The 19,022-nt window shown below is 49.6% G+C and overlaps 9 protein-coding genes across 9 annotated transcripts; 6 read left to right on the plus strand and 3 right to left on the minus strand.

Moving 5' to 3' along the window:
- The first annotated feature begins 305 nt into the window (after positions 1 to 305).
- On the plus strand, positions 306 to 1,210 carry EURHEDRAFT_66860 (uncharacterized protein). Its single transcript, XM_040787613.1, has 2 exons — positions 306 to 809; positions 892 to 1,210. The coding sequence occupies exons 1-2, from the start codon at positions 573 to 575 to the stop codon at positions 1,087 to 1,089; spliced, it is 435 nt and encodes a 144-aa protein (XP_040638818.1). The 5' UTR covers positions 306 to 572; the 3' UTR covers positions 1,090 to 1,210.
- A 559-nt stretch (positions 1,211 to 1,769) lies between these two features.
- On the plus strand, positions 1,770 to 2,762 carry EURHEDRAFT_377672 (extracelular proline-glycine rich protein; the record flags this gene model as incomplete). Its single annotated transcript, XM_040778993.1, has 1 exon — positions 1,770 to 2,762. The coding sequence occupies one exon, from the start codon at positions 1,770 to 1,772 to the stop codon at positions 2,760 to 2,762; it is 993 nt and encodes a 330-aa protein (XP_040638819.1).
- Positions 2,763 to 3,005: 243 nt separating this feature from the next.
- EURHEDRAFT_412452 (peptide-methionine (R)-S-oxide reductase) lies at positions 3,006 to 3,950 on the plus strand. Its single transcript, XM_040781906.1, has 2 exons — positions 3,006 to 3,380; positions 3,448 to 3,950. Exons 1-2 carry the CDS (start codon positions 3,128 to 3,130, stop codon positions 3,810 to 3,812), a joined length of 618 nt encoding a protein of 205 aa, XP_040638820.1. The 5' UTR covers positions 3,006 to 3,127; the 3' UTR covers positions 3,813 to 3,950.
- Positions 3,951 to 4,006: 56 nt separating this feature from the next.
- EURHEDRAFT_412453 (stromal membrane-associated protein) lies at positions 4,007 to 6,451 on the plus strand. The gene is made up of 5 exons (XM_040781907.1): positions 4,007 to 4,282; positions 4,377 to 4,545; positions 4,608 to 4,652; positions 4,715 to 4,817; positions 4,874 to 6,451. The coding sequence occupies exons 1-5, from the start codon at positions 4,174 to 4,176 to the stop codon at positions 6,164 to 6,166; spliced, it is 1,719 nt and encodes a 572-aa protein (XP_040638821.1). The 5' UTR covers positions 4,007 to 4,173; the 3' UTR covers positions 6,167 to 6,451.
- Positions 6,452 to 6,683: 232 nt separating this feature from the next.
- On the plus strand, positions 6,684 to 7,300 carry EURHEDRAFT_412454 (uncharacterized protein). The gene is made up of 3 exons (XM_040781908.1): positions 6,684 to 6,826; positions 6,889 to 6,950; positions 7,030 to 7,300. Exons 1-3 carry the CDS (start codon positions 6,782 to 6,784, stop codon positions 7,124 to 7,126), a joined length of 204 nt encoding a protein of 67 aa, XP_040638822.1. The 5' UTR covers positions 6,684 to 6,781; the 3' UTR covers positions 7,127 to 7,300.
- A 426-nt stretch (positions 7,301 to 7,726) lies between these two features.
- On the minus strand, positions 7,727 to 8,630 carry EURHEDRAFT_402780 (uncharacterized protein; the record flags this gene model as incomplete). Its single annotated transcript, XM_040780165.1, has 2 exons — positions 7,727 to 8,327; positions 8,416 to 8,630. 2 exons carry the CDS (start codon positions 8,628 to 8,630, stop codon positions 7,727 to 7,729), a joined length of 816 nt encoding a protein of 271 aa, XP_040638823.1.
- A 272-nt stretch (positions 8,631 to 8,902) lies between these two features.
- EURHEDRAFT_402781 (Smr domain protein) lies at positions 8,903 to 10,655 on the minus strand (the record flags this gene model as incomplete). Its single annotated transcript, XM_040780166.1, has 2 exons — positions 8,903 to 10,528; positions 10,626 to 10,655. The coding sequence occupies 2 exons, from the start codon at positions 10,653 to 10,655 to the stop codon at positions 8,903 to 8,905; spliced, it is 1,656 nt and encodes a 551-aa protein (XP_040638824.1).
- A 777-nt stretch (positions 10,656 to 11,432) lies between these two features.
- Positions 11,433 to 13,782, minus strand: EURHEDRAFT_515453 (putative chromatin remodeling complex subunit (Rsc9); the record flags this gene model as incomplete). The annotated part of the gene is made up of 3 exons (XM_040786378.1): positions 11,433 to 13,288; positions 13,358 to 13,681; positions 13,749 to 13,782. The coding sequence occupies 3 exons, from the start codon at positions 13,780 to 13,782 to the stop codon at positions 11,433 to 11,435; spliced, it is 2,214 nt and encodes a 737-aa protein (XP_040638825.1).
- Positions 13,783 to 17,709: 3,927 nt separating this feature from the next.
- EURHEDRAFT_456085 (intradiol ring-cleavage dioxygenase) lies at positions 17,710 to 18,822 on the plus strand (the record flags this gene model as incomplete). The annotated part of the gene is made up of 1 exon (XM_040784330.1): positions 17,710 to 18,822. The coding sequence occupies one exon, from the start codon at positions 17,710 to 17,712 to the stop codon at positions 18,820 to 18,822; it is 1,113 nt and encodes a 370-aa protein (XP_040638826.1).
- Positions 18,823 to 19,022: the final 200 nt, after the last annotated feature.

Consider the following 19,022-nt stretch of genomic DNA (forward strand, 5'->3'; position numbering starts at 1 on the left):
GCCTCGTCTCTCATCGCCCCTTCTTCTACTTGAAGCATTCTCCTTTTGCTTGGTCTCGCTTTTCTTGCTTTTCATGATCTCTTCCCCTGTCGGACCATGAATCACATGCAGTCACAGACCAAGTCTCTCGTTTCAGAAGAAAAGTCTCTCCTGAACAAGCGTAATATTCAGCGAGCGAACCCCAAATTAATTGACACTTTAATCTATCCCAGAAACCCAGTTTTTATTAGGGTTATTAACCCCTACGTCAATGAGAATAGGCCAGAGCTCCCTTTCTGCGACACCGGAGACTGTCGATCATCGGCCTTTCCCCTCCGAACGCCACACCACGCGAAACGGTCTTGAAACCTTGGAGTTTCTCCCTATTCTCGTCACTGCAAGGGGAGGAGAAATGAGAGTTTTGAACCATTCGAGGGCATTCACGCACAAACAACTACTCTGTACCCTGATGACGTTCAGAGTTTGACTTCAGGGTTCTATTCTTGTTGTTGTTGTTGTCTGCCTGCTAGTAACTCTATCCGTATCCGTAGTTACCGCCACGCATCGCCCCAAGACTGACGAAGATTGCAGTGATGATCGTTACTCGCTTTATGAATTCTCCGGATATTCCGAAATATCGTTTAAAACCAAAATTAATCGGAAACTGGGCTGCCTCATCTCATCCCGTCTCCGACTCTGTCTCCACGTTGGCTCGTCCAATTTACCGTTGGCTGCTCGCTTGTCTGGGGAGGCCGGAAGGGGAAAACACACATCTTCTGACTAGACTGGCCTGGCCGGGGATTATGCCTGGTCATAACATCAATTCTCATGTGAGTTATTCAGCCAGTGAGAGTTTAATTTACATCTTACTCCGGCCATTTCTTTTTTTTTTTTCTCACTTTTCTGAGAGAGAACGCGCAATTCTCACAGCCAAATGATCGGCACGTCGTGATTTGGACGTATGATAGACTACAGAGGATGCTGACAAGCATTTTTCGCCACAAATTGCGGTGGAAAGGATTCTCACCGTTCACAAAATACAGATTGACTGACGCATCATTGCAATATGGAAGAGTGAAGTGGTGGCTCTCGTGCTGTTGCTATGTATAGACGGAGAGTTGTCGGTGCACCGAGATCGTCGTCAATAAACAGTCCTCCGTGCATACAGACTGCAAACACACGGAGATGATCGAACTGTCAACGTAACATGATGGTTTTGGAATGAGAGGGCCCAGTATGCTCTATACGGAAAGCTTACATTCTGGACCGGAATGCAGCCGGGAAGGAAAAGTGACCAAGGAAGAAAATAGAGCAAAACGTCAAACTACATGCATATTGCATAGTCCACTCAGTCAGAACCACATGCATATGAGCCTCCACCATGGATGGATTGCGTATGTTTTCCTGAGCCCCCACGGCTCTCTAGGGCTGAATCTCTCGGAGCGGAAAGTGCGAGACGGATGAAGTGATTCTCTGTCTGCCTGTTCTAATTTGAGTAACCAGGCAGTGATGCATGTGCTCCACAATTTCGGTCTTATTTTGCACGCCCCGGAAGCTTTGGCCTGTGTGTCAACCATCGTGTTCCGGATCCAGACACTATATAAACCCCCAAGGATCCCCGTGTCAGTTACTCTTTCTTTTACACAACAATCCACAAACAGTCCTGGCGACTCAGTAAATCACGAATATCATATCCACGTCTTTCAACGTTTTCACGTCCACAGATCACTAGATCATCAATTTTACACCTTGAATTTTTACTTTACGACAGTTCCGATTCTACTATCACGATGAAGCCTCAAACCGCTGCCCTCCTCCTCACCCTCTGCGGCTCTGCTTTGGCCGTTCCCGTCCCCAACAACGAGAAGCCCCAAGAACAGCCGACTGCTGCTGGCTCAGTGGCGTCTGTGACTGGTGCCCCTTCAAGCCTGCCTGTTGGCTTCCCTCAGGAGTCCGGCACTCCTGCTGGCGCTCCCTCCGGCTTGCCTTCGAACTTCCCTCCGGCCCCTGGTCCCTCCGGGTTCCCCTCTGCTCCTTCTGACGCTGCTTCGCACAGCTTCGCACCCTCAGGCCCCGCTCCTTCGGGCCCTGCTCCCTCCGGTGGCGCTTTTGGCTCGAACCAATTTGGATCTAACCCGTTTGGTTCGGCTCCGTTCGGCACTGCACCATTCGGTGCTGGCCCTACTCCTTCTGGCCCTCCTCCGTTCGGCGGTCCCTCCGGATTCCCCTCTGGTACTCCCTCTGGCCCATCGCAGGGCCCCAAGCCCACTGGTGGCTTTGGCCAGCAGCAGCAGAAGCGCTCTCAGCCTTCTGAGGAGGGTCAGAAACAGGGCCAGTTTGGTGAGGAAGGTGGTCCTCCGTTTGCCTCGGGCGCTATTCCTTCCGGCCCTGCTCCCTCGGGCCCTACCCCCTCAGGCCCCGCTCCCTCTGATGGTCCCGGGGGCTTCGGTGGCCCTCCCGGTGGTTTCGGTGGCCCTAAGCCCTCTGGCCCTGCTCCCTCGGGTGCCTCTCCCTCGGGCGGCTTCGGCGGCTTCGGCGGTCCCTCGCCGTTCGGTGGCTTTGGTGCTGGTCCCTCGGGCGCTGCTCCTTCTGGCCCTGCTTCCTCTGGCGGTGCTTTCGGCCCCAACCCCTTTGGCTCGAACCCTTTCGGTTCTAGCCCTTTCGGTTCTAACCCATTCGGCTCTGCTCCCTTCGGTGCTGGCCCTACTCCCTCGGGCCCTGCTCCTTCTGGCTCTGCGCCCTTTGGAACTCCCTCTGCCTTCCCTACTCCTTTCGCGCAGTAAGCGCGATAAGCTGCGCCAACGAGGTGTGGATAGTGTGAGGTGCGAATTCTATAATCAGTTTCTTTTGACGGGCAAATAATGGTCATTATTTGATGGATATACAGCGTTTTCTTTATCTATGATTGAACTTTACCGCTTTTCATGTATAGAATTTTGAATAAATATACCTGCTAAGACATTTGATAACTTCCTCTCAAATAGTAACTAACCAGTTAACTAACTCTCCGCATGATGACGTAAAAGCGACGGCAAATTCGCGATTTCTACGAGTCTTGCGATGGCTTCAAGTCTTTCTTCGGCTAAAAACCACCAATTCTATTCTTATTAATTAGTTCGCTTACAGTTTCTTTGAACAACCCCTCCCAATGCGCCTCCAGCGTTTAACCACCGCGCTCCGAACATTCTCGATTCCCCTCAGACCCCAAATCACCGCATCTCCGTCTCGCTACTTTGGCAAGCTCCCTCTTCCAGTATCCGGAGCTACAGTCCTCAAAGCCGCTCCTACGATTCCCATCATTGGGTCTCTATTCAGTTCAAGTGCCAAAGCCGAATCTAGTGACAATATGTCCTACCCCGATCAGCGCAGCGATGATGAGTGGAGGGCCGTTTTAAGTCCTGGTTCGCCTTCCTCCCCTCCCATTTCTATTCTCAATGATCTTAGCTAGTCAACGACTAACAAAAAAAGAACAATTCCGTATCCTCCGCGAAAAAGGAACTGAACGCCCTTACACCGGCGCCTACGATGCCCACTACCCATCAAACGGCGTCTACACCTGCGCCGGCTGCGACGCGCCTCTCTACAAAGCCAACCATAAATTTAAGTCCGGCTGTGGCTGGCCCGCATACTTTGACTCGGTCCCTGGCGCCGTGAAGAGGTTCACCGACAGTTCGTTTGGGATGGAAAGGACGGAGATTGTGTGTAATAATTGCGGAGGGCATTTGGGGCATGTGTTCAAGGGGGAGGGGTATAAGACGCCGACGGATGAGAGGCATTGTGTTAATAGCGTTAGTTTGAGGTTTACCGAGGGAGATGAGAAGGCGAAGGCGTAGTGGTTGGGTTTTAGTGATTGTATGGGTGTGATTGTGGTGTGGAGTATATTGGTGTTGGGGAGTGTCGTATATGGTTTTTGTGGAGGCGATGTGATATGAATATATGACTTATTGAATGATATATATATTTACAGTGACTATAACCCCCTCTTTTACTCACAACCAGCGAGTACAATCGTTTTATGCTCGTACCCTGTAGTATACAGCAATGTCAGCCCGCCCAAGGCGATAAGGCAACAAGGCCGCCACGCACCGCCACCCAAAGGGCCACGATCCGCATTTCACTCCCCGTTAATCTCCCATCCCTCGTGCACAACAACAGCAACATTGTCGTTATTCCTGATTGAGTCGAACTGCTGCCATGTCTCGCCGTCCGACCCCGACTCAGGCCGCCCAGAACCAGCAGGTCATCAAGAGTCTGCTCAAGCTTGATACTAACAAAACGTGTGCCGATTGCAAGCGCAACAAACGTTAGTTGAATGCCCGACGGGATCCCCGTATACCGGATTGCGATAACTACATGGTTTTTGGGATGGGATACTGACATTATCTTTTCCTTGATAGATCCGCGATGGGCATCTTGGAACTTAGGTATCTTTATTTGCATTCGTTGCTCCGGAATCCATAGGGGTATGGGTACACATATCAGCAGAGTGAAGTCCGTGGATCTCGACGCGTGGACCGATGAACAACTTCAGAGTGTGGTGAAATGGGGCAATGCGAGAGCCAACAAGTTCGTCGACCTGTTGTTCGAGGATAATGGTTAAGGTGGTCGTGCTGATGGGTTGTCTACAGATATTGGGAGGCGAAACTTGCGCCCGGTCATGTTCCCTCAGAAGCGTGAGTGAAGCTTGCGGGTTGAATAGTACCTAAACCTCATGCTGACAGGTGCTGTGCGACAGTAAGATCGAGAACTTCATCCGCACCAAGTACGATTCCAAGCGTTGGGTAATGGACGGGGGCATGCCCGACCCGTCGACTCTGGAATCCGGTGATGATGATGTGGTAAGTGGACACACTTCTCGACTCATGTGACAATGAACAGGAAACTGACTGGTCAGCCCCTTGCTGTCGTTCAGGAAAAGGCCAAGCTTGAGCGCTCGGCCTCCCAGCGAGCACCGGTGTCTAGGAACCCCCCTCCCCCGGCACAACACAAACAAACGGCGTCGGTCAGCCTCTTCGATGATGATATCGTTTCTCCCCCAGCCCGGCCTAGTACAACAGATCCTACACCGCGTGTACAGCCGCCCCAGCAACCGCAGTCAGGCCCAAAACAGCACCGTGCAAACGACTCGTTGCTCGGACTCGATTTCTTTGGTAGCCCTCAACCCGCGCAGTCCAGCCGTCCAGCCAGCATTTCATCCACACCTACCGGTTCGTCCGCAATGTCGCGACCAGACTTGAAGCAATCCATCTTGTCGCTTTATGCGAAACCTCAGCCGGCCCCCGCTCAACATCAGCGCCAGCCATCCTTCGGAGACATGGCCTCTCCGCCCCCCCAATCTGCGTCATCGTCGAACATGGGTGGTTTGACCGATGCGTTCAGTGGATTGTCATTCCCATCCACTACCTCTCCAGCACCGAAGCCCGTGGAGAAACCGTCTCCGTTCGCCAACCTCGCGAGCTATGCCAGTGCAAAGTCGTCCCCTGCAGCCCCTAAATTATCCTCTCCAACCGCATCAGCCAGTAGCGGTGCGGGCGTCAGCTTATTTGACAGCTTGACATCCCCAACGGCTCCTCCGCAACCTAAGCCTCAATCGCACACCACCTCGATCTCTTCTGGAAAAGACTTCTTCGGAGGGTTTGCATCTCCATCGCCGCAACCCCAACAGAGCAAGCCGCAGCCGCCGCTAGCTTCGGACGATCTCTTTGGCCTTGCATCTCCACCTTTAGCCACCTCTACCGCTCCCCCACCACCCAAGCCAAAGGTATCATCTCCTCAAGAGGAGATGAAGTCAGCCTTCAACCTGAACCCATCTCCCGCACCCGCTCCTAAACCTGCGACCTCCCCCTCCGCGTCGACGCCGGCCGTGACAGCCAACATCCTCCCGTCGAGCATCGACCCATGGGGAGGAGGCGGCAACGCATGGTCCAACCCGGACCCTGAACCCGCCGCTCCTGCTGCTCCTTCAACGGCTGATATGATGAAGGTCCCTGAGACCATAACCGCGAACGACATTTCTCCTGGCGGTTGGGGTGTCCCGTCTCCTAAGCCTGCACCGACAGTCGCTACTGACGAGGACTTTGGCGGTTGGGAGAGCGCGGCACCTGTTTCTTCTACGACGGCTTCTACTAAACCGGCTGGCGGGTTTGGTGGTGGTGCTGATGATTTGTTTTCGAACGTTTGGGAGTAATCTTCTATATCGATAATTTATTTGTATCTTCCTCTAATTGTACATATGCCACATGATGCGAATTCTAGACCATAAGCGCCAGATTCAATTGTAATGCTCGTTGATTTCTCTTCGTTTCTTGTTTGCGTTGTCAACGGGTCATCGTTGCAAAGGGAAGGGTCAGATCTTTGGGGTGTTTTGCTACACATTGTTTACGTGGGAGACGAGGCCCTGCTGGTTCTGAGATGGTTTTTATATGGTGGATTTGTCACGTTCAATGCTGATATGAGAAATTTGAAGGGAACCGTTGTTTCTAGTATGTATAATCGTCATGACTCTTGTAACGTCTACTTGTATCCCGCAAGACACGAGTGATCCTGCTCGAAGGACTCAGCTTCAACAGAAAAATAGCCAAAGTGATAGATCTACAATCACCCATTGCAGAAGATAATAGTCGCGGGTCCTGAAGCACAGATAACTCTCGTTTGCCGTAACCCGCTTTATAAGCTCCCGCTCCCTAGCTTCCCTAGCTTCCATAGCTTTCCTCCACTCTCCCCGCATCCTTCCAGCTCTCCAGACAACACATTCAACACCCACCAACTGATACGAGCTATCCATCTATCACCATAAACTACAATGCCCAACGGATACTCCTACACCGGCTCTGGCACCAACAGTCAGGTACCCTACCCTCCACCCCCCCATTCCTCATACGACCCATACTAATCCGACTGCCACCGCAGGGCAACCATTACTGCAGCCGTGACTACGATAATGGCTCAAACAGCTACCACTACTCTAACTCGTTAGTATATCTACTTTCTGTTCTCTCCTGCTCCATGCTTTGCCTTCTAGATTAAGGGTTAATTATTGATTGTCCATAGCAACGGCTCGTACTACTACTCCAACCCCAACGGAAGCACCTACTACAACAACGGTAGTGGTGGCTCGAACTACACCCCATCTGGTGGAAAGAAATAAAAGACTACAACAAAAATAGGTCTACGGGTGGCTTTGATCATTAAGAGCTAATCAGCGGTTATGGGATACGAATTCTGGGACCGATACCGCTGGGATTTTATGAGAAATATGAGAGATGTCTAGTTCGGTTATGATGATGATAGGAGGAATTTATTTGCTTAGTAAGGATACCTGTCTGCTGCGCACGATACGTACTTCTTAACGTAGTAGTTTGATAATGAGAGGAGGGCCCGTGTGGGATTATGGCTCTACCGACCACGGATCCTCTAGCAATTGCCTCGCCATCTTGCGCTCTTCTGGCAGCCATCCGAGCATAAACTTCATGAATTTGATAAAATCTTCTATCTCTTGCTCAGAGAGTCGCCATTCCAGGCTCCCTAACGTGACTCCTGGGATGGGCGTTTTTTATTGCGCGATCCAGGCGCCTAGTATACTTCCGTTAGCTTTGGGACTTGAAAATACGAAGGTATGTGCTTATCACTGAGATTGAAACATTGCCCCGTCTTCTCACTGCGTTTAACGAATTCACTAAGTAGTGAACCAAAAAATACGGTCATTAAGCATTCTGGATCCATCACATCCTGATTTCCTCGACCGAAGCTAGCTAGACCACAGTTGGAAATCAAACATTGGTATACATCCATACTGGATCCTGGAGTGACTCCAGCGGCTGGCAGGATCGACTTGTTCGCCATTGAATCGTCGCTTGCTGATCAAAAGACATTCACTGGAGCAGAGGTTGGGCTGGTTGTTTCCGTTCCCGGCACGGCAGAGGATGATACCACCGCAGAAAAATAATGCCATAGTTTGCTTGCCTTCTATGAACACTTTCAACTGACGACAGGACTCAACAAATGCCGCGTGGTCCCTGGGGGAGGTCGGTGGAGACTTTGTGGTCCGTTGTTTGTGCTGCCTGTCCGAGAGCACTTTCAGAAGAGGTGGAGGGACTCGGCCTTGGCCTGCTTGTCGGCTCCTGAGCGAAGACCACTCAGCATAGGCTCCCATTTTGTCGACAGTCGGTCCTTGAACTCTTTCTTCAGGACGGCCTCGTTGTCTTCGTGAAATCCTGGGGTCAATCAACGCACGTGCTGCCCTAATTCCTCCATCACTTTCTTCAGTTCGTTCTCCAGGAATGCTTCCCACTTCGGCTCTCATTCGTTCCAAACTGGGGAATAGTCTGGATTGAGACTGCAAGCGAGAGCTAAACCAACCAGCGCAGGTATCGATTTTGCAGTTTTGTTGACCTCACATCAGTCTGTAACTGGTTGAGAACGTTAAACCCAACGTACCTGATCAGACTGACCCCTCCACCTTGTTCCATCTCCTCGGCGGTGAGACCGGAGGTGCGGCCCTTCTTGCGTACTGGCATATCATCTTCATTGTCTGATATTTCTCGATCAGACGGAGGATCGTGAGGGGTTGAAGAATATATAACGAGAGGAAGGAACCAGACCACTTGACTGGAGTCACCCAGCGAGGCGTCGTTGTCTGCTCTTTCCTGCATCAGGGTTGCACAAACAATCCAATGCGCCAATAAATAGATAGTGCCTGGAAGTCTTCTATCCACTGCGGCTCAGAATAACGGCGCCCCGGTCCTATACAGCGTTTGGTCATTGATTGCGCGTGGCATAATATACAGCAATTTTCTTCAATCCACGCAACATAAATTGACAGAATAAATGGCGCTAACTGTCAGGGTATCTCGAACAGATTCCAAAAAAATTTACATGTAAATGACACGCCATATGTACCCATAAGGAAATAGCACATAAACACTCAGCGACGAGAAACACCAAGCACCGTAAAAACTCCTTCACCCACTTCCACTCTCCATCCATCCCGTACAAGTCTCTTGAACACGGCCGGTCCCAGCCGGGACGTACCATCGTGACTGTGTCGTCCAACTCCGGTGACAATACGATATCCTTCGTATGCGCGGCCTTCCCTGGCCCGCATATACTTGGTATCGCCAAGTGCGTCCCACCAGTCCTGGACTCGTTCACTGGAAATACGGACGGCGTCCTGCACTGAGACTCCGTGTAGATCCAGCATTGTGGACGTCGATTGAGAGTCTACCAATGCGTCAGAAGCGGCGGCAGCGTTGCGTTTCGCTCGTTCCAGATGGTCACGCCCAATTGAGGAGTAATACGCAGCTGCACCGCCCATCAAGCGATCAGACCTTCCACGTCTGTATGCCATCGAGGCCTTGGAGAATGCTTCTGCACCAGCGACAAAATGCGCCCCTGCGGTTCCTTGCGCGCGATCAAAGTCTCTGATCATTCGAGCCTCTCGCTTGCGTTGGCTGGGCGTGTCGTCTTCGATATCGAGAGGCGGGGGTGTAGCTGTGAACTGGATCAACTGAGACACAGAAGGCGTCATTGGGCGGGTGATTAAGGCAGCTGCTAACTCATTAGCAGCTGAAGTCGAGTTTCGTGTGATGCAAAGTAATCCTGCAAAAGTAAATGGCGCGATCGAAGGAAACTCTTGGGTCAACTCAGCCACCTGCGCAGCCATGACGGGGTTCTCGTGAATCTTCCTTTCGTCTTTCGGCGCATGCGCAGTTGCGAGAGCCCTAATTGTTGCGGGCAATGAGGCTCCGTTGGCGTGATAGGTCGAGCTGACCGTCTCCTTCTTTAGTATCGGTGAAGTTCGTGAATGGATGAAGTCGACATCCTTTAACCCAGCATTCCACTTGTTGAAGCTCGGGCTCTCGTCGAATTCGGAGCCTGCAGGCGACGACAACTCCTGGTTCTTGTTCTTGTTCTTAGTCTTCCGCTTGCGTCCCTTCCCACTCGAGCCCTCCTGGAAGCCATCGATGCCCTTGGGAACTAAGACTCTGCCTCCGTCTTCGTCAGGAGGTTGCTCGTCGAAGAATGCGAGATTAAGCAAAACGTCCATTGCACGATCGACATCACCGTCCGATTTTTTCAGCGTATGCTGAATAGTAAAGCGTTCTACCGACGGAAACATTTCCGTCAAGTAGCGAACTTTGTCCTCCTCACTCGCTCCAGCCAAAGTGATGTTCCCATCGGCTCCTAGTATATATCCTGCTGATGCAGAGGAAGTCGAACGATCATTGCTGTGACCGAAGAAATCCCTATCTCTCATGTCAATCGAGGAGAATTCCGATGTGAGATCCGTTTCCTGAGATTGGCCTGAACTATCATTTCGAGAGGCACTGCGATCCGACACGATCCCATCAATATCGTTGCTGGTCGTCCCCAAGCCACTGGTACCTGATGGGTCGAAAGGAAGATCTTCCTGTTCCAGAGCAGACAGTTGAAGGATATCTAAAGTGTCGCGGGCCTGTTGGACCTGACCCGAGTCTGATAGATCATAGTCGGAAACAATTGCTGTAAATAAAGCTGCATCCAGCGGTGGGCAGTAGGTCTTTTCTAATTCCTGTATAGCAATCGACCCAGTGGTTAGTCATGCCAAGTGCGACGTTGAATTCATTGTGCGACAAGCTGGAGATATCCGAGTTTAGGGAGGTACTGACTCTAAAGAAGTTGTCGCTTTTCTCACCCATCTTTGAAGTCGCTTGCTCTATGTCGTAAACGTATGCGAGATATTCTGAGCATTCCTTTGTTGTTTGGGGTGTTGGTTAAACGAAGTGTGGCTGCAGGCTGCAAAAGGTGGGCGGGGATAGATGACATAAGACCTTGCATAATTTGCACAGTATAGACAAACCCTGCGCTATATCACTTTTGGACATGGTCCAATGTCGGGCAAATCTAGGGAAATACAAATGCTCTCCGCGCCTTTCGATGTCTTACGGTGCAGAATTTAAATGGAAAGGAATGTGTACTCTGAACTAATCTTATACATAGTAATTCAACAATGAGAACTTATCTAATCGTATCATCTCATCAAGTCCCCTCCATTTGAACCTTATAGTACACTCCTGTTAAAGAAAAAAAAAAAAGAGAAAAAAAAAAAAAAAAAAAAGGAAAGAGAAAAGAAAAAAGAAGTCAATCCATAAGTCCGCTTCATGCCATAGACGCCATATATTTTCATCCGCGCTTCCATCCCGCCTATCAACCTTTTCGCAAAGCCGCACGAGTACCGAGGTTCAGCCGTCAGGCCCTTAGATAAGACTGGTCTGAAGAGATTGTGATAGCCACAGAAGTTCTGAGAGTAAGGTAGGCAGAGACCAGACAGCCCGGGTATTATTATTCGTACACCGTATAATGCATAATCAAAACGTGAAAAGTACAAAAACACGTCCACAAAAGATCCTCAGTCGAGAATAAGCAAAAGTCTTTCCTTTGCGTCATTTCAGTCATTTTTTATCACTTTGGTTGCTTTAATAGTAGTCCTCCTTCTCTACTGCCATAATCAACTCAGTGAGCTCTTTGCGCAGAGACCGGTTGCGATCCCATGTCTCGATAATCTTGGGGCGATGGCTGAGAAAAACGGCTTTCTTCCAAGGAAGCCCGCCATAGTGCGCCGCAGTACCAGTAGGGAGGTTCTTAGCAAGATTGCGCAGCACCAGAGCAGCCTTGTAAGCCACACCGACGGGCTCGCCTCGTTCGTTGACCGGAGAGTCCATATAGAACCACTTGCGCACGATGCGCTCTTGGAGCACAGCACGCTTCGAGGTTGGTGGCTCTGCATCTGGCGCAAGATCCTCAGGTAGATGCGAGGATACATGACCAGCAACCAACGGAGTGTCGGCACTGAGCCCAGACAAGCGGAACTTGGTGCAATTGTCCCACAAGCAGGTGTGCACAGGCGAATCCGCCTTCTCCAGATTATATTGGCCAGGTGTGTCGGTGGCTTTGAGATTCATGTGTTCGGAGAAGACATGTGTGCGGAGATCAGCGGGGGTAGTAAATGCGCGTTGGCATTCCTTAGATGGTTTTGTGTTGTCTGCCCATTGGCAGTAAAAGTAAGGGAATCCCTGGAAACTATATGCGGTCTCAAGTGGCCGGATTCCCTTGATAATGAACTTTGTCGCGGCGCCAGGGCCATTGATGACTTGAGCTTGGGCGTTGGTGAAGGTGGTACTAACATTCTTGATGAACTCCGCCGCAGGGAGGACACCGCCGCCAGGAACCCGAGGGTCTGCAAATCGGCTTTGGTAGGCTTGCCACAATGCAATTTGTGTAATCTCGCAATCACCATCCTCAACAAAACAGCAACGTAGCCAGCGGGAGCTGCGCTCAGGCTCTGTGAGTTCCATCAGGTCTCTGAGGAGTTCAGAAGGTATGCGAGGTATTTCTGATGGCGGAGGAGCCACTTTTTCCTCCTGCAGTACCGTTTCTTTCTTTGAAGGTCGCCCCTCGTACGCTAACAAGGCAATCATGCGCGGCACAAAGATAATCGGAAGATTAATAACGTCCATCAAACTCTCAACATTGTCTGGAGAAAGTGTGTACTGGTACCAGAAGTCCAGTGCACCGCTTAAGATATCTTTATCCAAGTCAAGGAGCGTATGGAAATATAGCTGTTGTACAGTCTCTCTCGAAATGCTTTCCATCGCTTTGTTTGCGTCTGGCTCATCCAGCTCTGTCCCGAAATGGGTCAGAGCCCAGAGGGCCCGCACAACGTGAGCACGGTCTGGTGACTCAAGGCATCTAAGAAGGGTGATCCAGAGCGGATCCTGTGTGTCGGTTCTCATGAACTTCGTAACCTCTTCCGCAATATCCAAAGCATCATTCTTGATTTCGTTCAAGCGAGGCTGGTTCGGGATGTTGAGGAGGATGACCAAAAAATCCCTTAATAACCCCTTGGCATAACGTGCCACATAAAATGCGTTCTCTTTGAGGAGTACCATGTTTCGGAGGACCAGTGTCGCCTCCTTCACGTTTCGGAGACGATGGTTGAATTCGTAAGTTTCAAGCGTGTCATTTGGCAATGTCACTGGCAGTTTCTCAATCTTCTCTAGAAGATCCCGGGTGCCGTGTAATGAATTGAGGACGTTCGCACGGTCAGTAGGCTGCCGGAAATCATACTCAAGCTCCCATTTGATGCCAGTACAGAGATATGTGATGTCCAAAGCCTTCCCCATAAGGGTCTCAGCAAGCAGGGGGAAGCCTTCGAACTTGAACTTATCCCAGCGCTGATTGGAGATTTGCACCAAGTGATACAATGCGAAATCAACCTCGTCCGATATACCTGACTGCAAACCATAATGTGCCCGCTTGTAAATATGATCCGCTGTTTAGTGTATGGTCAGCTCCAGCAATTCAAATGTGGCGTCTCTTTAAACAAATCCAAGCCACTTACACTTTGGGACTTCGATAAATCTCAGTGGAAAATAAGGGTCATAGAAATTGGCTTGCTTCGCGGTCTTCGATCTGTTGTTGACACTTGGAAACAGGCCTGGTCTATTCCCTGGAGTCGCTACCTCGCGCGTTGACATGGGCACCAACCTCTGCCCATCCCAGCTCCCCGCGCTAAACTGGGCACTGTTCGGATTCGTGGACGGGATGACATTGTCATGCGTTGGAGTTGATTGAGGAGATGTGGTCGAATGAATATGGGAGCGTCTCACCGGAGCTGTATCAGGAATGAATGGCTGGTTGATTTTGGGAGCCTGGCGCAAGCCCTCTTTTGAACCGGTCAGTATGAGATACGCATACGCGAAAGGCTAGTTATGAGATTTTTCAACACTTACCTCGCAGGGATGTGCGCGGAGTATTGGCGGACATCTTGGTCCTTGACAGATAGAGGTTTCCCGAAAGAAGTTTGCGCGTTAAAAGCTGAGACTCGATGCTGTCTATTGTAGTCCTGTTGCTCCTGTATACAGGCCTATCAATTCCACTAGAGTTGTCGCCAATAACTGCCGCCTACGCTTTGCAATACCAAGACCTTTGTTTTTTTAAATCAAGATGTATCGGATCTCGTATTCGAAGGCGCGACAGGTTCTGACAAACAATTCAATTAAAGCGGATTCCGGTCGTTCCTTGTTTCGATGTCTCCTAGGTTGGCGATCCTCGGCGTCGAAAAACAAATACAGATCTCCCTGAAGGATAGTAAGTGTATTCGCAGAATTATTTGCCTCTATTGCTGCGCGAGTGAGGGCTAGAAACGCGATCGAGTTAAATCGGAGAGCCAGTCGACAAAAGGAATGCGACTGCAAGGTATCGACGCGGGCTTTGGTTGACGGAAATTGTAGTGTACTCGCGCAGGAAATAAGAACTTGCAGTAAAAAGCACAAGTAGCAGCCAGCTATCAATGCCTTCGTGGTGGCCCTGACAAGCTTCGTGAATACAACCTGGTCCTGCGATCCATCCTGGCAGCCAAAAGTCCGCGCGAACATCACGGGCCTCGCGTGCCCCGGAGAATAAGTTGATCCGATAAGTCAAATTTGTGCTGAGTCATATTGCATGCCTGAGGAAAGCAGCACTCGAAGATAACGTGGTCGGCAAGCAGAGTGGGCCATGTAAGCGAGTGGGCCACCTAACCACTTTTTCTACACTTCTATGGATATATATCAACCACAACGCCTTTATATCCTTTAATCTCTTCTTGGACAGGCATTCTTCTTATGCCTTATCTTGCTACAATTACCACATTTAGGTAGGCGCCGCGTAACTGGCGCTTGCATAGCCTGCGCTGGCGCCTCTCTTAGTCCTGTTCTTAGCTGAAATAACTGATTATGAGTTTCCTCAAGCTCTAATGCTTCTCGTACTGATAAACCATTATCTTGGGCTATTCATCTATTCACACGAGCGCGCTTCTGCCTTTGTGTAGCATTTGCGGCGCGTAGTTGCTTATTTTCTCCCTCGAGAAGTATACCATTCTGCATTGCAATTTAACCGCCTTTGATAAGCTGGTTTAACGTGGTCTGTGAGGGCGAGGGTGGACTGTTTGAGCGTTGCTTAAGGAATGTTTTGATTGATGATGCTTGCTTTAGAAGCTCATCAACGTTCGCGAGTGTATGTGGGTAAAAAGTGCTTGATTCACTATCGCGGCTTGCGGGTGGCGTAGGCATCCGAAGTCGAATATTAAGATTTGATAGCACTGGTTGAGAATTGAATGGTACTAATCCTGCTACCTGAAAGCTATTATTGATCGTGTCTGCTTTGAATGCGTCAATACAAGCTTGTGGATATGCTGCAAGGAAGTCAAGCTTATCGATGTAGTTGATCCCGAGCCGCATTTTCTGGTCGACTAAGCCACCATACGAGCGCTTTAAAACCGCGAAGCACCCAATATCAAGAGGCTGTAAAACGTACATGAGCTTGTGTAGGGCCTGCTACACGTATATCTAGCGATAGTATCCGCTGCTGAAGTAGTTTCTCTTCGATATGTGTCAATTTATGGCCATTTGCGCGAGATTCAGCGCGATTTGTAGTACTGCATAGTCGACGCGTGAGCGTAATACGGGGGGGCCTGGAATTGGTCTGCGGCTTGGCGAATAGTACTAATTTCTTTTCTTTTCCAAGTTCGTATAGCAAGTAAGAAGCGGCCCTCTTGCTGAATAGAATCTTGTCTCGATCTGACTCGATTTGGTGGCATAGTGGTTGATAGAAAATAGATATATAGACTGGGATGCGAAAAAGTGGTTAGGTGGCCCACTCGCTTACATGGCCCACTCGCTTGCCGACCACGTTAACTACTCCAACGGCAGTCCAAGTTCCTAGTATTACCACGTCCAGTCAGGGATATTCTGCTCAGCAATTCATGGGCCTGTCTTTCGTTATTTATGAAGTGAGATCTTGTCTACAGCTTTCCTTTCAGCCCAACGCCTCTGAAACCCAAGTGTCTCTCGTGGACCTTATACTACCAGCACTCGGAATGCCGAGTGGCTGTTATTTATCCTATACCAAACAAAATAAATCTAGATGGACGATCCTTCCAATTTCCCGCCTCTATGGCTTCTTGTGTATACGACACAGAAGCAAGAAGATTGATTGGAACAGAGCTTATGTGACTAACGCTTCTCTTCAGCTGGAAACCGGAGTTAACACCGAATACAATCCGGTTTCTGGGGTGTGCGAAATTTTCTCTTGACTCAATTGTGCTCTCTTTCTTAGGTCTTATGATGAAGGGATCTAAACTGCAAATTAGAAGCATGGTGTCTCTGATTATATCACTCTGTCCTGAAGTTTCCAGCACCATGGCTTCCGTCTTGGACACTTCTCGCTTAAAAGATGGCCCGATTGGGTTGTTTCAATAGTACAGTGCATTGCTGTATACTAAATGCACCTGCTTAAGGGCATTACAAAAGCTCGTTTGGGGTTTTGATGACTCGAAATACGGGATACGTTCCTCGGGGAAAAATACTTATCCCTACAGTTCGCTTCGCTGATCGCCCAAAGGTACCTAATTGGACATCACGTAAGACAACATGCTACTATCTGTGGATGCATATCCACTTCGACTATCTGACTTATGTTCATTGAAGGATCTCCTAGGACATTCCTACAGATTGTTCCACACAAGCCTTAGCACACTCCGTACTCCTGCGTTTCTTGCCAATATGGATATATGCTGCTCCCAAAGTTTCTCACCAAGTACAGAGAACCCGCTGATCTCCAGTGGTGGACTGCCAACTGTCATATATGGACGTGACGAGCATAAATCGCGAGGCTTACAGTTCAGGGTATTTATATGCTGTCTCTCAACGCCTTTTACTGTTGCTCTGGTTTATAGCGGCCCGGGGAACTATACCAAATTGACAAGAAACCCATGGAGCCGAAAGATAAAATGAATGACTATATGCGCAGGTGCTAAAGGAATCAATGTTGCAGTAGTCGGCTACCCTAGGGGACGCCGACGATCCCGAATTTTTGTACTCCGAGAGCACATCTCGGGCCCGAGCCGGTAGAGCTGCACATCAGATGACGAATATAACTAGCTTTCTACACAGTAACCTGGATCCGAAATTCAGTCAGAAGCATAGCAGGTTTGTTCTCTGTATTGACTCGTCTTCTCGCATCCTGAAATACTACAACTTGAAGTGTTCGAAATTTTCTGAAGCAAGAGCATCAAACTCACTTTCGGGCCCACGGCTTGGCACTTCTTAGCCCATAGCCAAGCCCTTTTCATCTTTAGAAACTCCACAATTCTTCGTGGAGACCGTGGGACGAATTGTGGGAGGGAAATGGGGAGAGGTTATGTACTGAATTCACGGGGACGTCCTGAATGTGGGAATCCAACTCCCCACGCCCAACAGTGTATGCGCAGCCCCAATCAAATAGGCTCCATTGCAAACCTTGTTGCCTTGAGAGGCATGATTTTGTAGTCTGCAATTGAGTGTTGGCCATTGGCTAGGAGCCGGGTCTGATTCCGATATGTAGCTATGCCTCTATTCAAAACATTGTCCTTTCGGGGCGATCACTTCCAAAAGTCACAACTACCACCGAATCTCCATACTGTGATCGAGAGTATTGGATGCCAAGCCGAATAAGTCATTATCCAGAATGCTTTTTTTTTTTTTTTTTTACGTTCACAGCATCAAAACGGGCAGAAATTTCCGGGATATGGTCCGGATGTTCGGAATTAGGGTGAAGAGGACCATATAAAAGCAGTGCATTTGTCTCCTCATAAAGACAACAATCAACACTCGCATTGTGCTGCTTATTGGCAATTATCTCTTTCATCTTCTTTTCTTTTGCTTTCCCGGAAATATGCAACTCAAAAACGTGTTCAACGCCGCAGTCATCGGCAGTGCTGTCCTGACAGCCGCTCACCCCGGGCATCATGAGGAGCATGCCTCTCCGGGGGTTCAAGTTCTCAAAAGAGATGTTCACCACGGGCTACAGAAATGCTCGACTCGCTTGGATCAGAGCGGCTTGCAAGCCCGCGCTGAGGCCCGTCGTAAGTCTGTGGTTGAGTTGCACCGCCGGCAGCTCATGACCCGAGACACTAGCACTGTCCTGGATAAGTCTCACAACATGACTGGTAGTGCTCCCACATCCTCTGCTGAAGAAATATTCAAGAACTCGAAAGAGAAAATCTGCTTACTTGGTCCGAGTCCGGAGGGAGAGACCGGGCCGTACTGGATTCCCGGAGAAAGAATCCGTTCGAAATTGCGTGAAGGCGAGCCTGGAGTGCCGGTAATCATGGAACAACAATACATCGATATCAATACCTGCGAGCCTATCCCAGATCTCTACACTGAGATCTGGGGTTGCAATGCTACTGGTGTCTATTCCGGCCTTGTTGCGGAGGGCAATGGAAACGCCGCGGACCTTGCGAATCACCAGCGTACCTTCTTGCGAGGTGTCCAGAAGACAAACGCGGATGGAGTCGTTACATTTGACACCTTGTTCCCTGGCCATTACGATAGCCGGACCACCCATTACCACAACATCGCTCATTTCAACGCTACTCTACTTCCGAACAACACCCTTACCGGTGGAACGATCCCGCATATCGCGCAAATTTTCTGGGACCAGGAGATTATCAACACCGTGGAGTCGACCTACCCGTACAACACGAATGACATTCCCATCACTGCCAATGCTAAGGATCGAGTCGTCGGGCAGGAGACCGAAGGGAATGATGCGGATCCGATGTTGAACTACGCTTACTTGGGAGAAAAAGTGGAAGACGGTCTTTTTGCATGGATTACTGTTGCAGTCAACGTCTCAGCTGTTCACTACCCCTACTACACCAACGTTTGGACGGCCAACGGTGGAGTTGCGGTTAATGGTACTTCGGACGGTGACCCGAGAGGCATTGATGGGGGACTCCCTCAGAGCAGCAGTGCTGTCTCTACTACCACATCGAGCAACTAAGAGTTGGCGTGCAGTCCGGTTCTTTGCTTATGATATAAAATTTAGGGGAATAATGTATTTTTAACGGTGGTATATATAGATGGTGTAATAGAAATATAGATGCCTCGTGTACATTGTTTATTCGTCTGTAACATAATTCTGAAATCACGTTGAATTGTTTTGGTAATGAGGATGGCATATGAGGGGGAAAAAGAGGTTCT

This window comes from Aspergillus ruber (assembly GCF_000600275.1).
Source record: "Aspergillus ruber CBS 135680 unplaced genomic scaffold scaffold00013, whole genome shotgun sequence".
Lineage (NCBI taxonomy): Eukaryota > Fungi > Ascomycota > Eurotiomycetes > Eurotiales > Aspergillaceae > Aspergillus > Aspergillus ruber.

Bases quoted from the DNA above. Each gene is read 5' to 3' on its own strand.
- EURHEDRAFT_412453 (XM_040781907.1), top strand. From the start codon at position 4,174: ATGTCTCGCCGTCCGACCCCGACTCAGGCCGCCCAGAACCAGCAGGTC. The intron at 4,283-4,376 runs GTTAGTTGAATG...TTTCCTTGATAG, and splicing joins CGATTGCAAGCGCAACAAAC to ATCCGCGATGGGCATCTTGG. The intron at 4,653-4,714 runs GTGAGTGAAGCT...GCTGTGCGACAG, and splicing joins GGTCATGTTCCCTCAGAAGC to TAAGATCGAGAACTTCATCC.
- EURHEDRAFT_412454 (XM_040781908.1), top strand. From the start codon at position 6,782: ATGCCCAACGGATACTCCTACACCGGCTCTGGCACCAACAGTCAG. The intron at 6,827-6,888 runs GTACCCTACCCT...CTGCCACCGCAG, and splicing joins GCTCTGGCACCAACAGTCAG to GGCAACCATTACTGCAGCCG. The intron at 6,951-7,029 runs GTTAGTATATCT...GATTGTCCATAG, and splicing joins AGCTACCACTACTCTAACTC to CAACGGCTCGTACTACTACT.
- EURHEDRAFT_412452 (XM_040781906.1), top strand. From the start codon at position 3,128: ATGCGCCTCCAGCGTTTAACCACCGCGCTCCGAACATTCTCGATTCCC. The intron at 3,381-3,447 runs GTTCGCCTTCCT...TAACAAAAAAAG, and splicing joins GAGGGCCGTTTTAAGTCCTG to AACAATTCCGTATCCTCCGC.
- EURHEDRAFT_66860 (XM_040787613.1), top strand. From the start codon at position 573: ATGATCGTTACTCGCTTTATGAATTCTCCGGATATTCCGAAATATCGT. The intron at 810-891 runs GTGAGTTATTCA...TTTCTGAGAGAG, and splicing joins GTCATAACATCAATTCTCAT to AACGCGCAATTCTCACAGCC.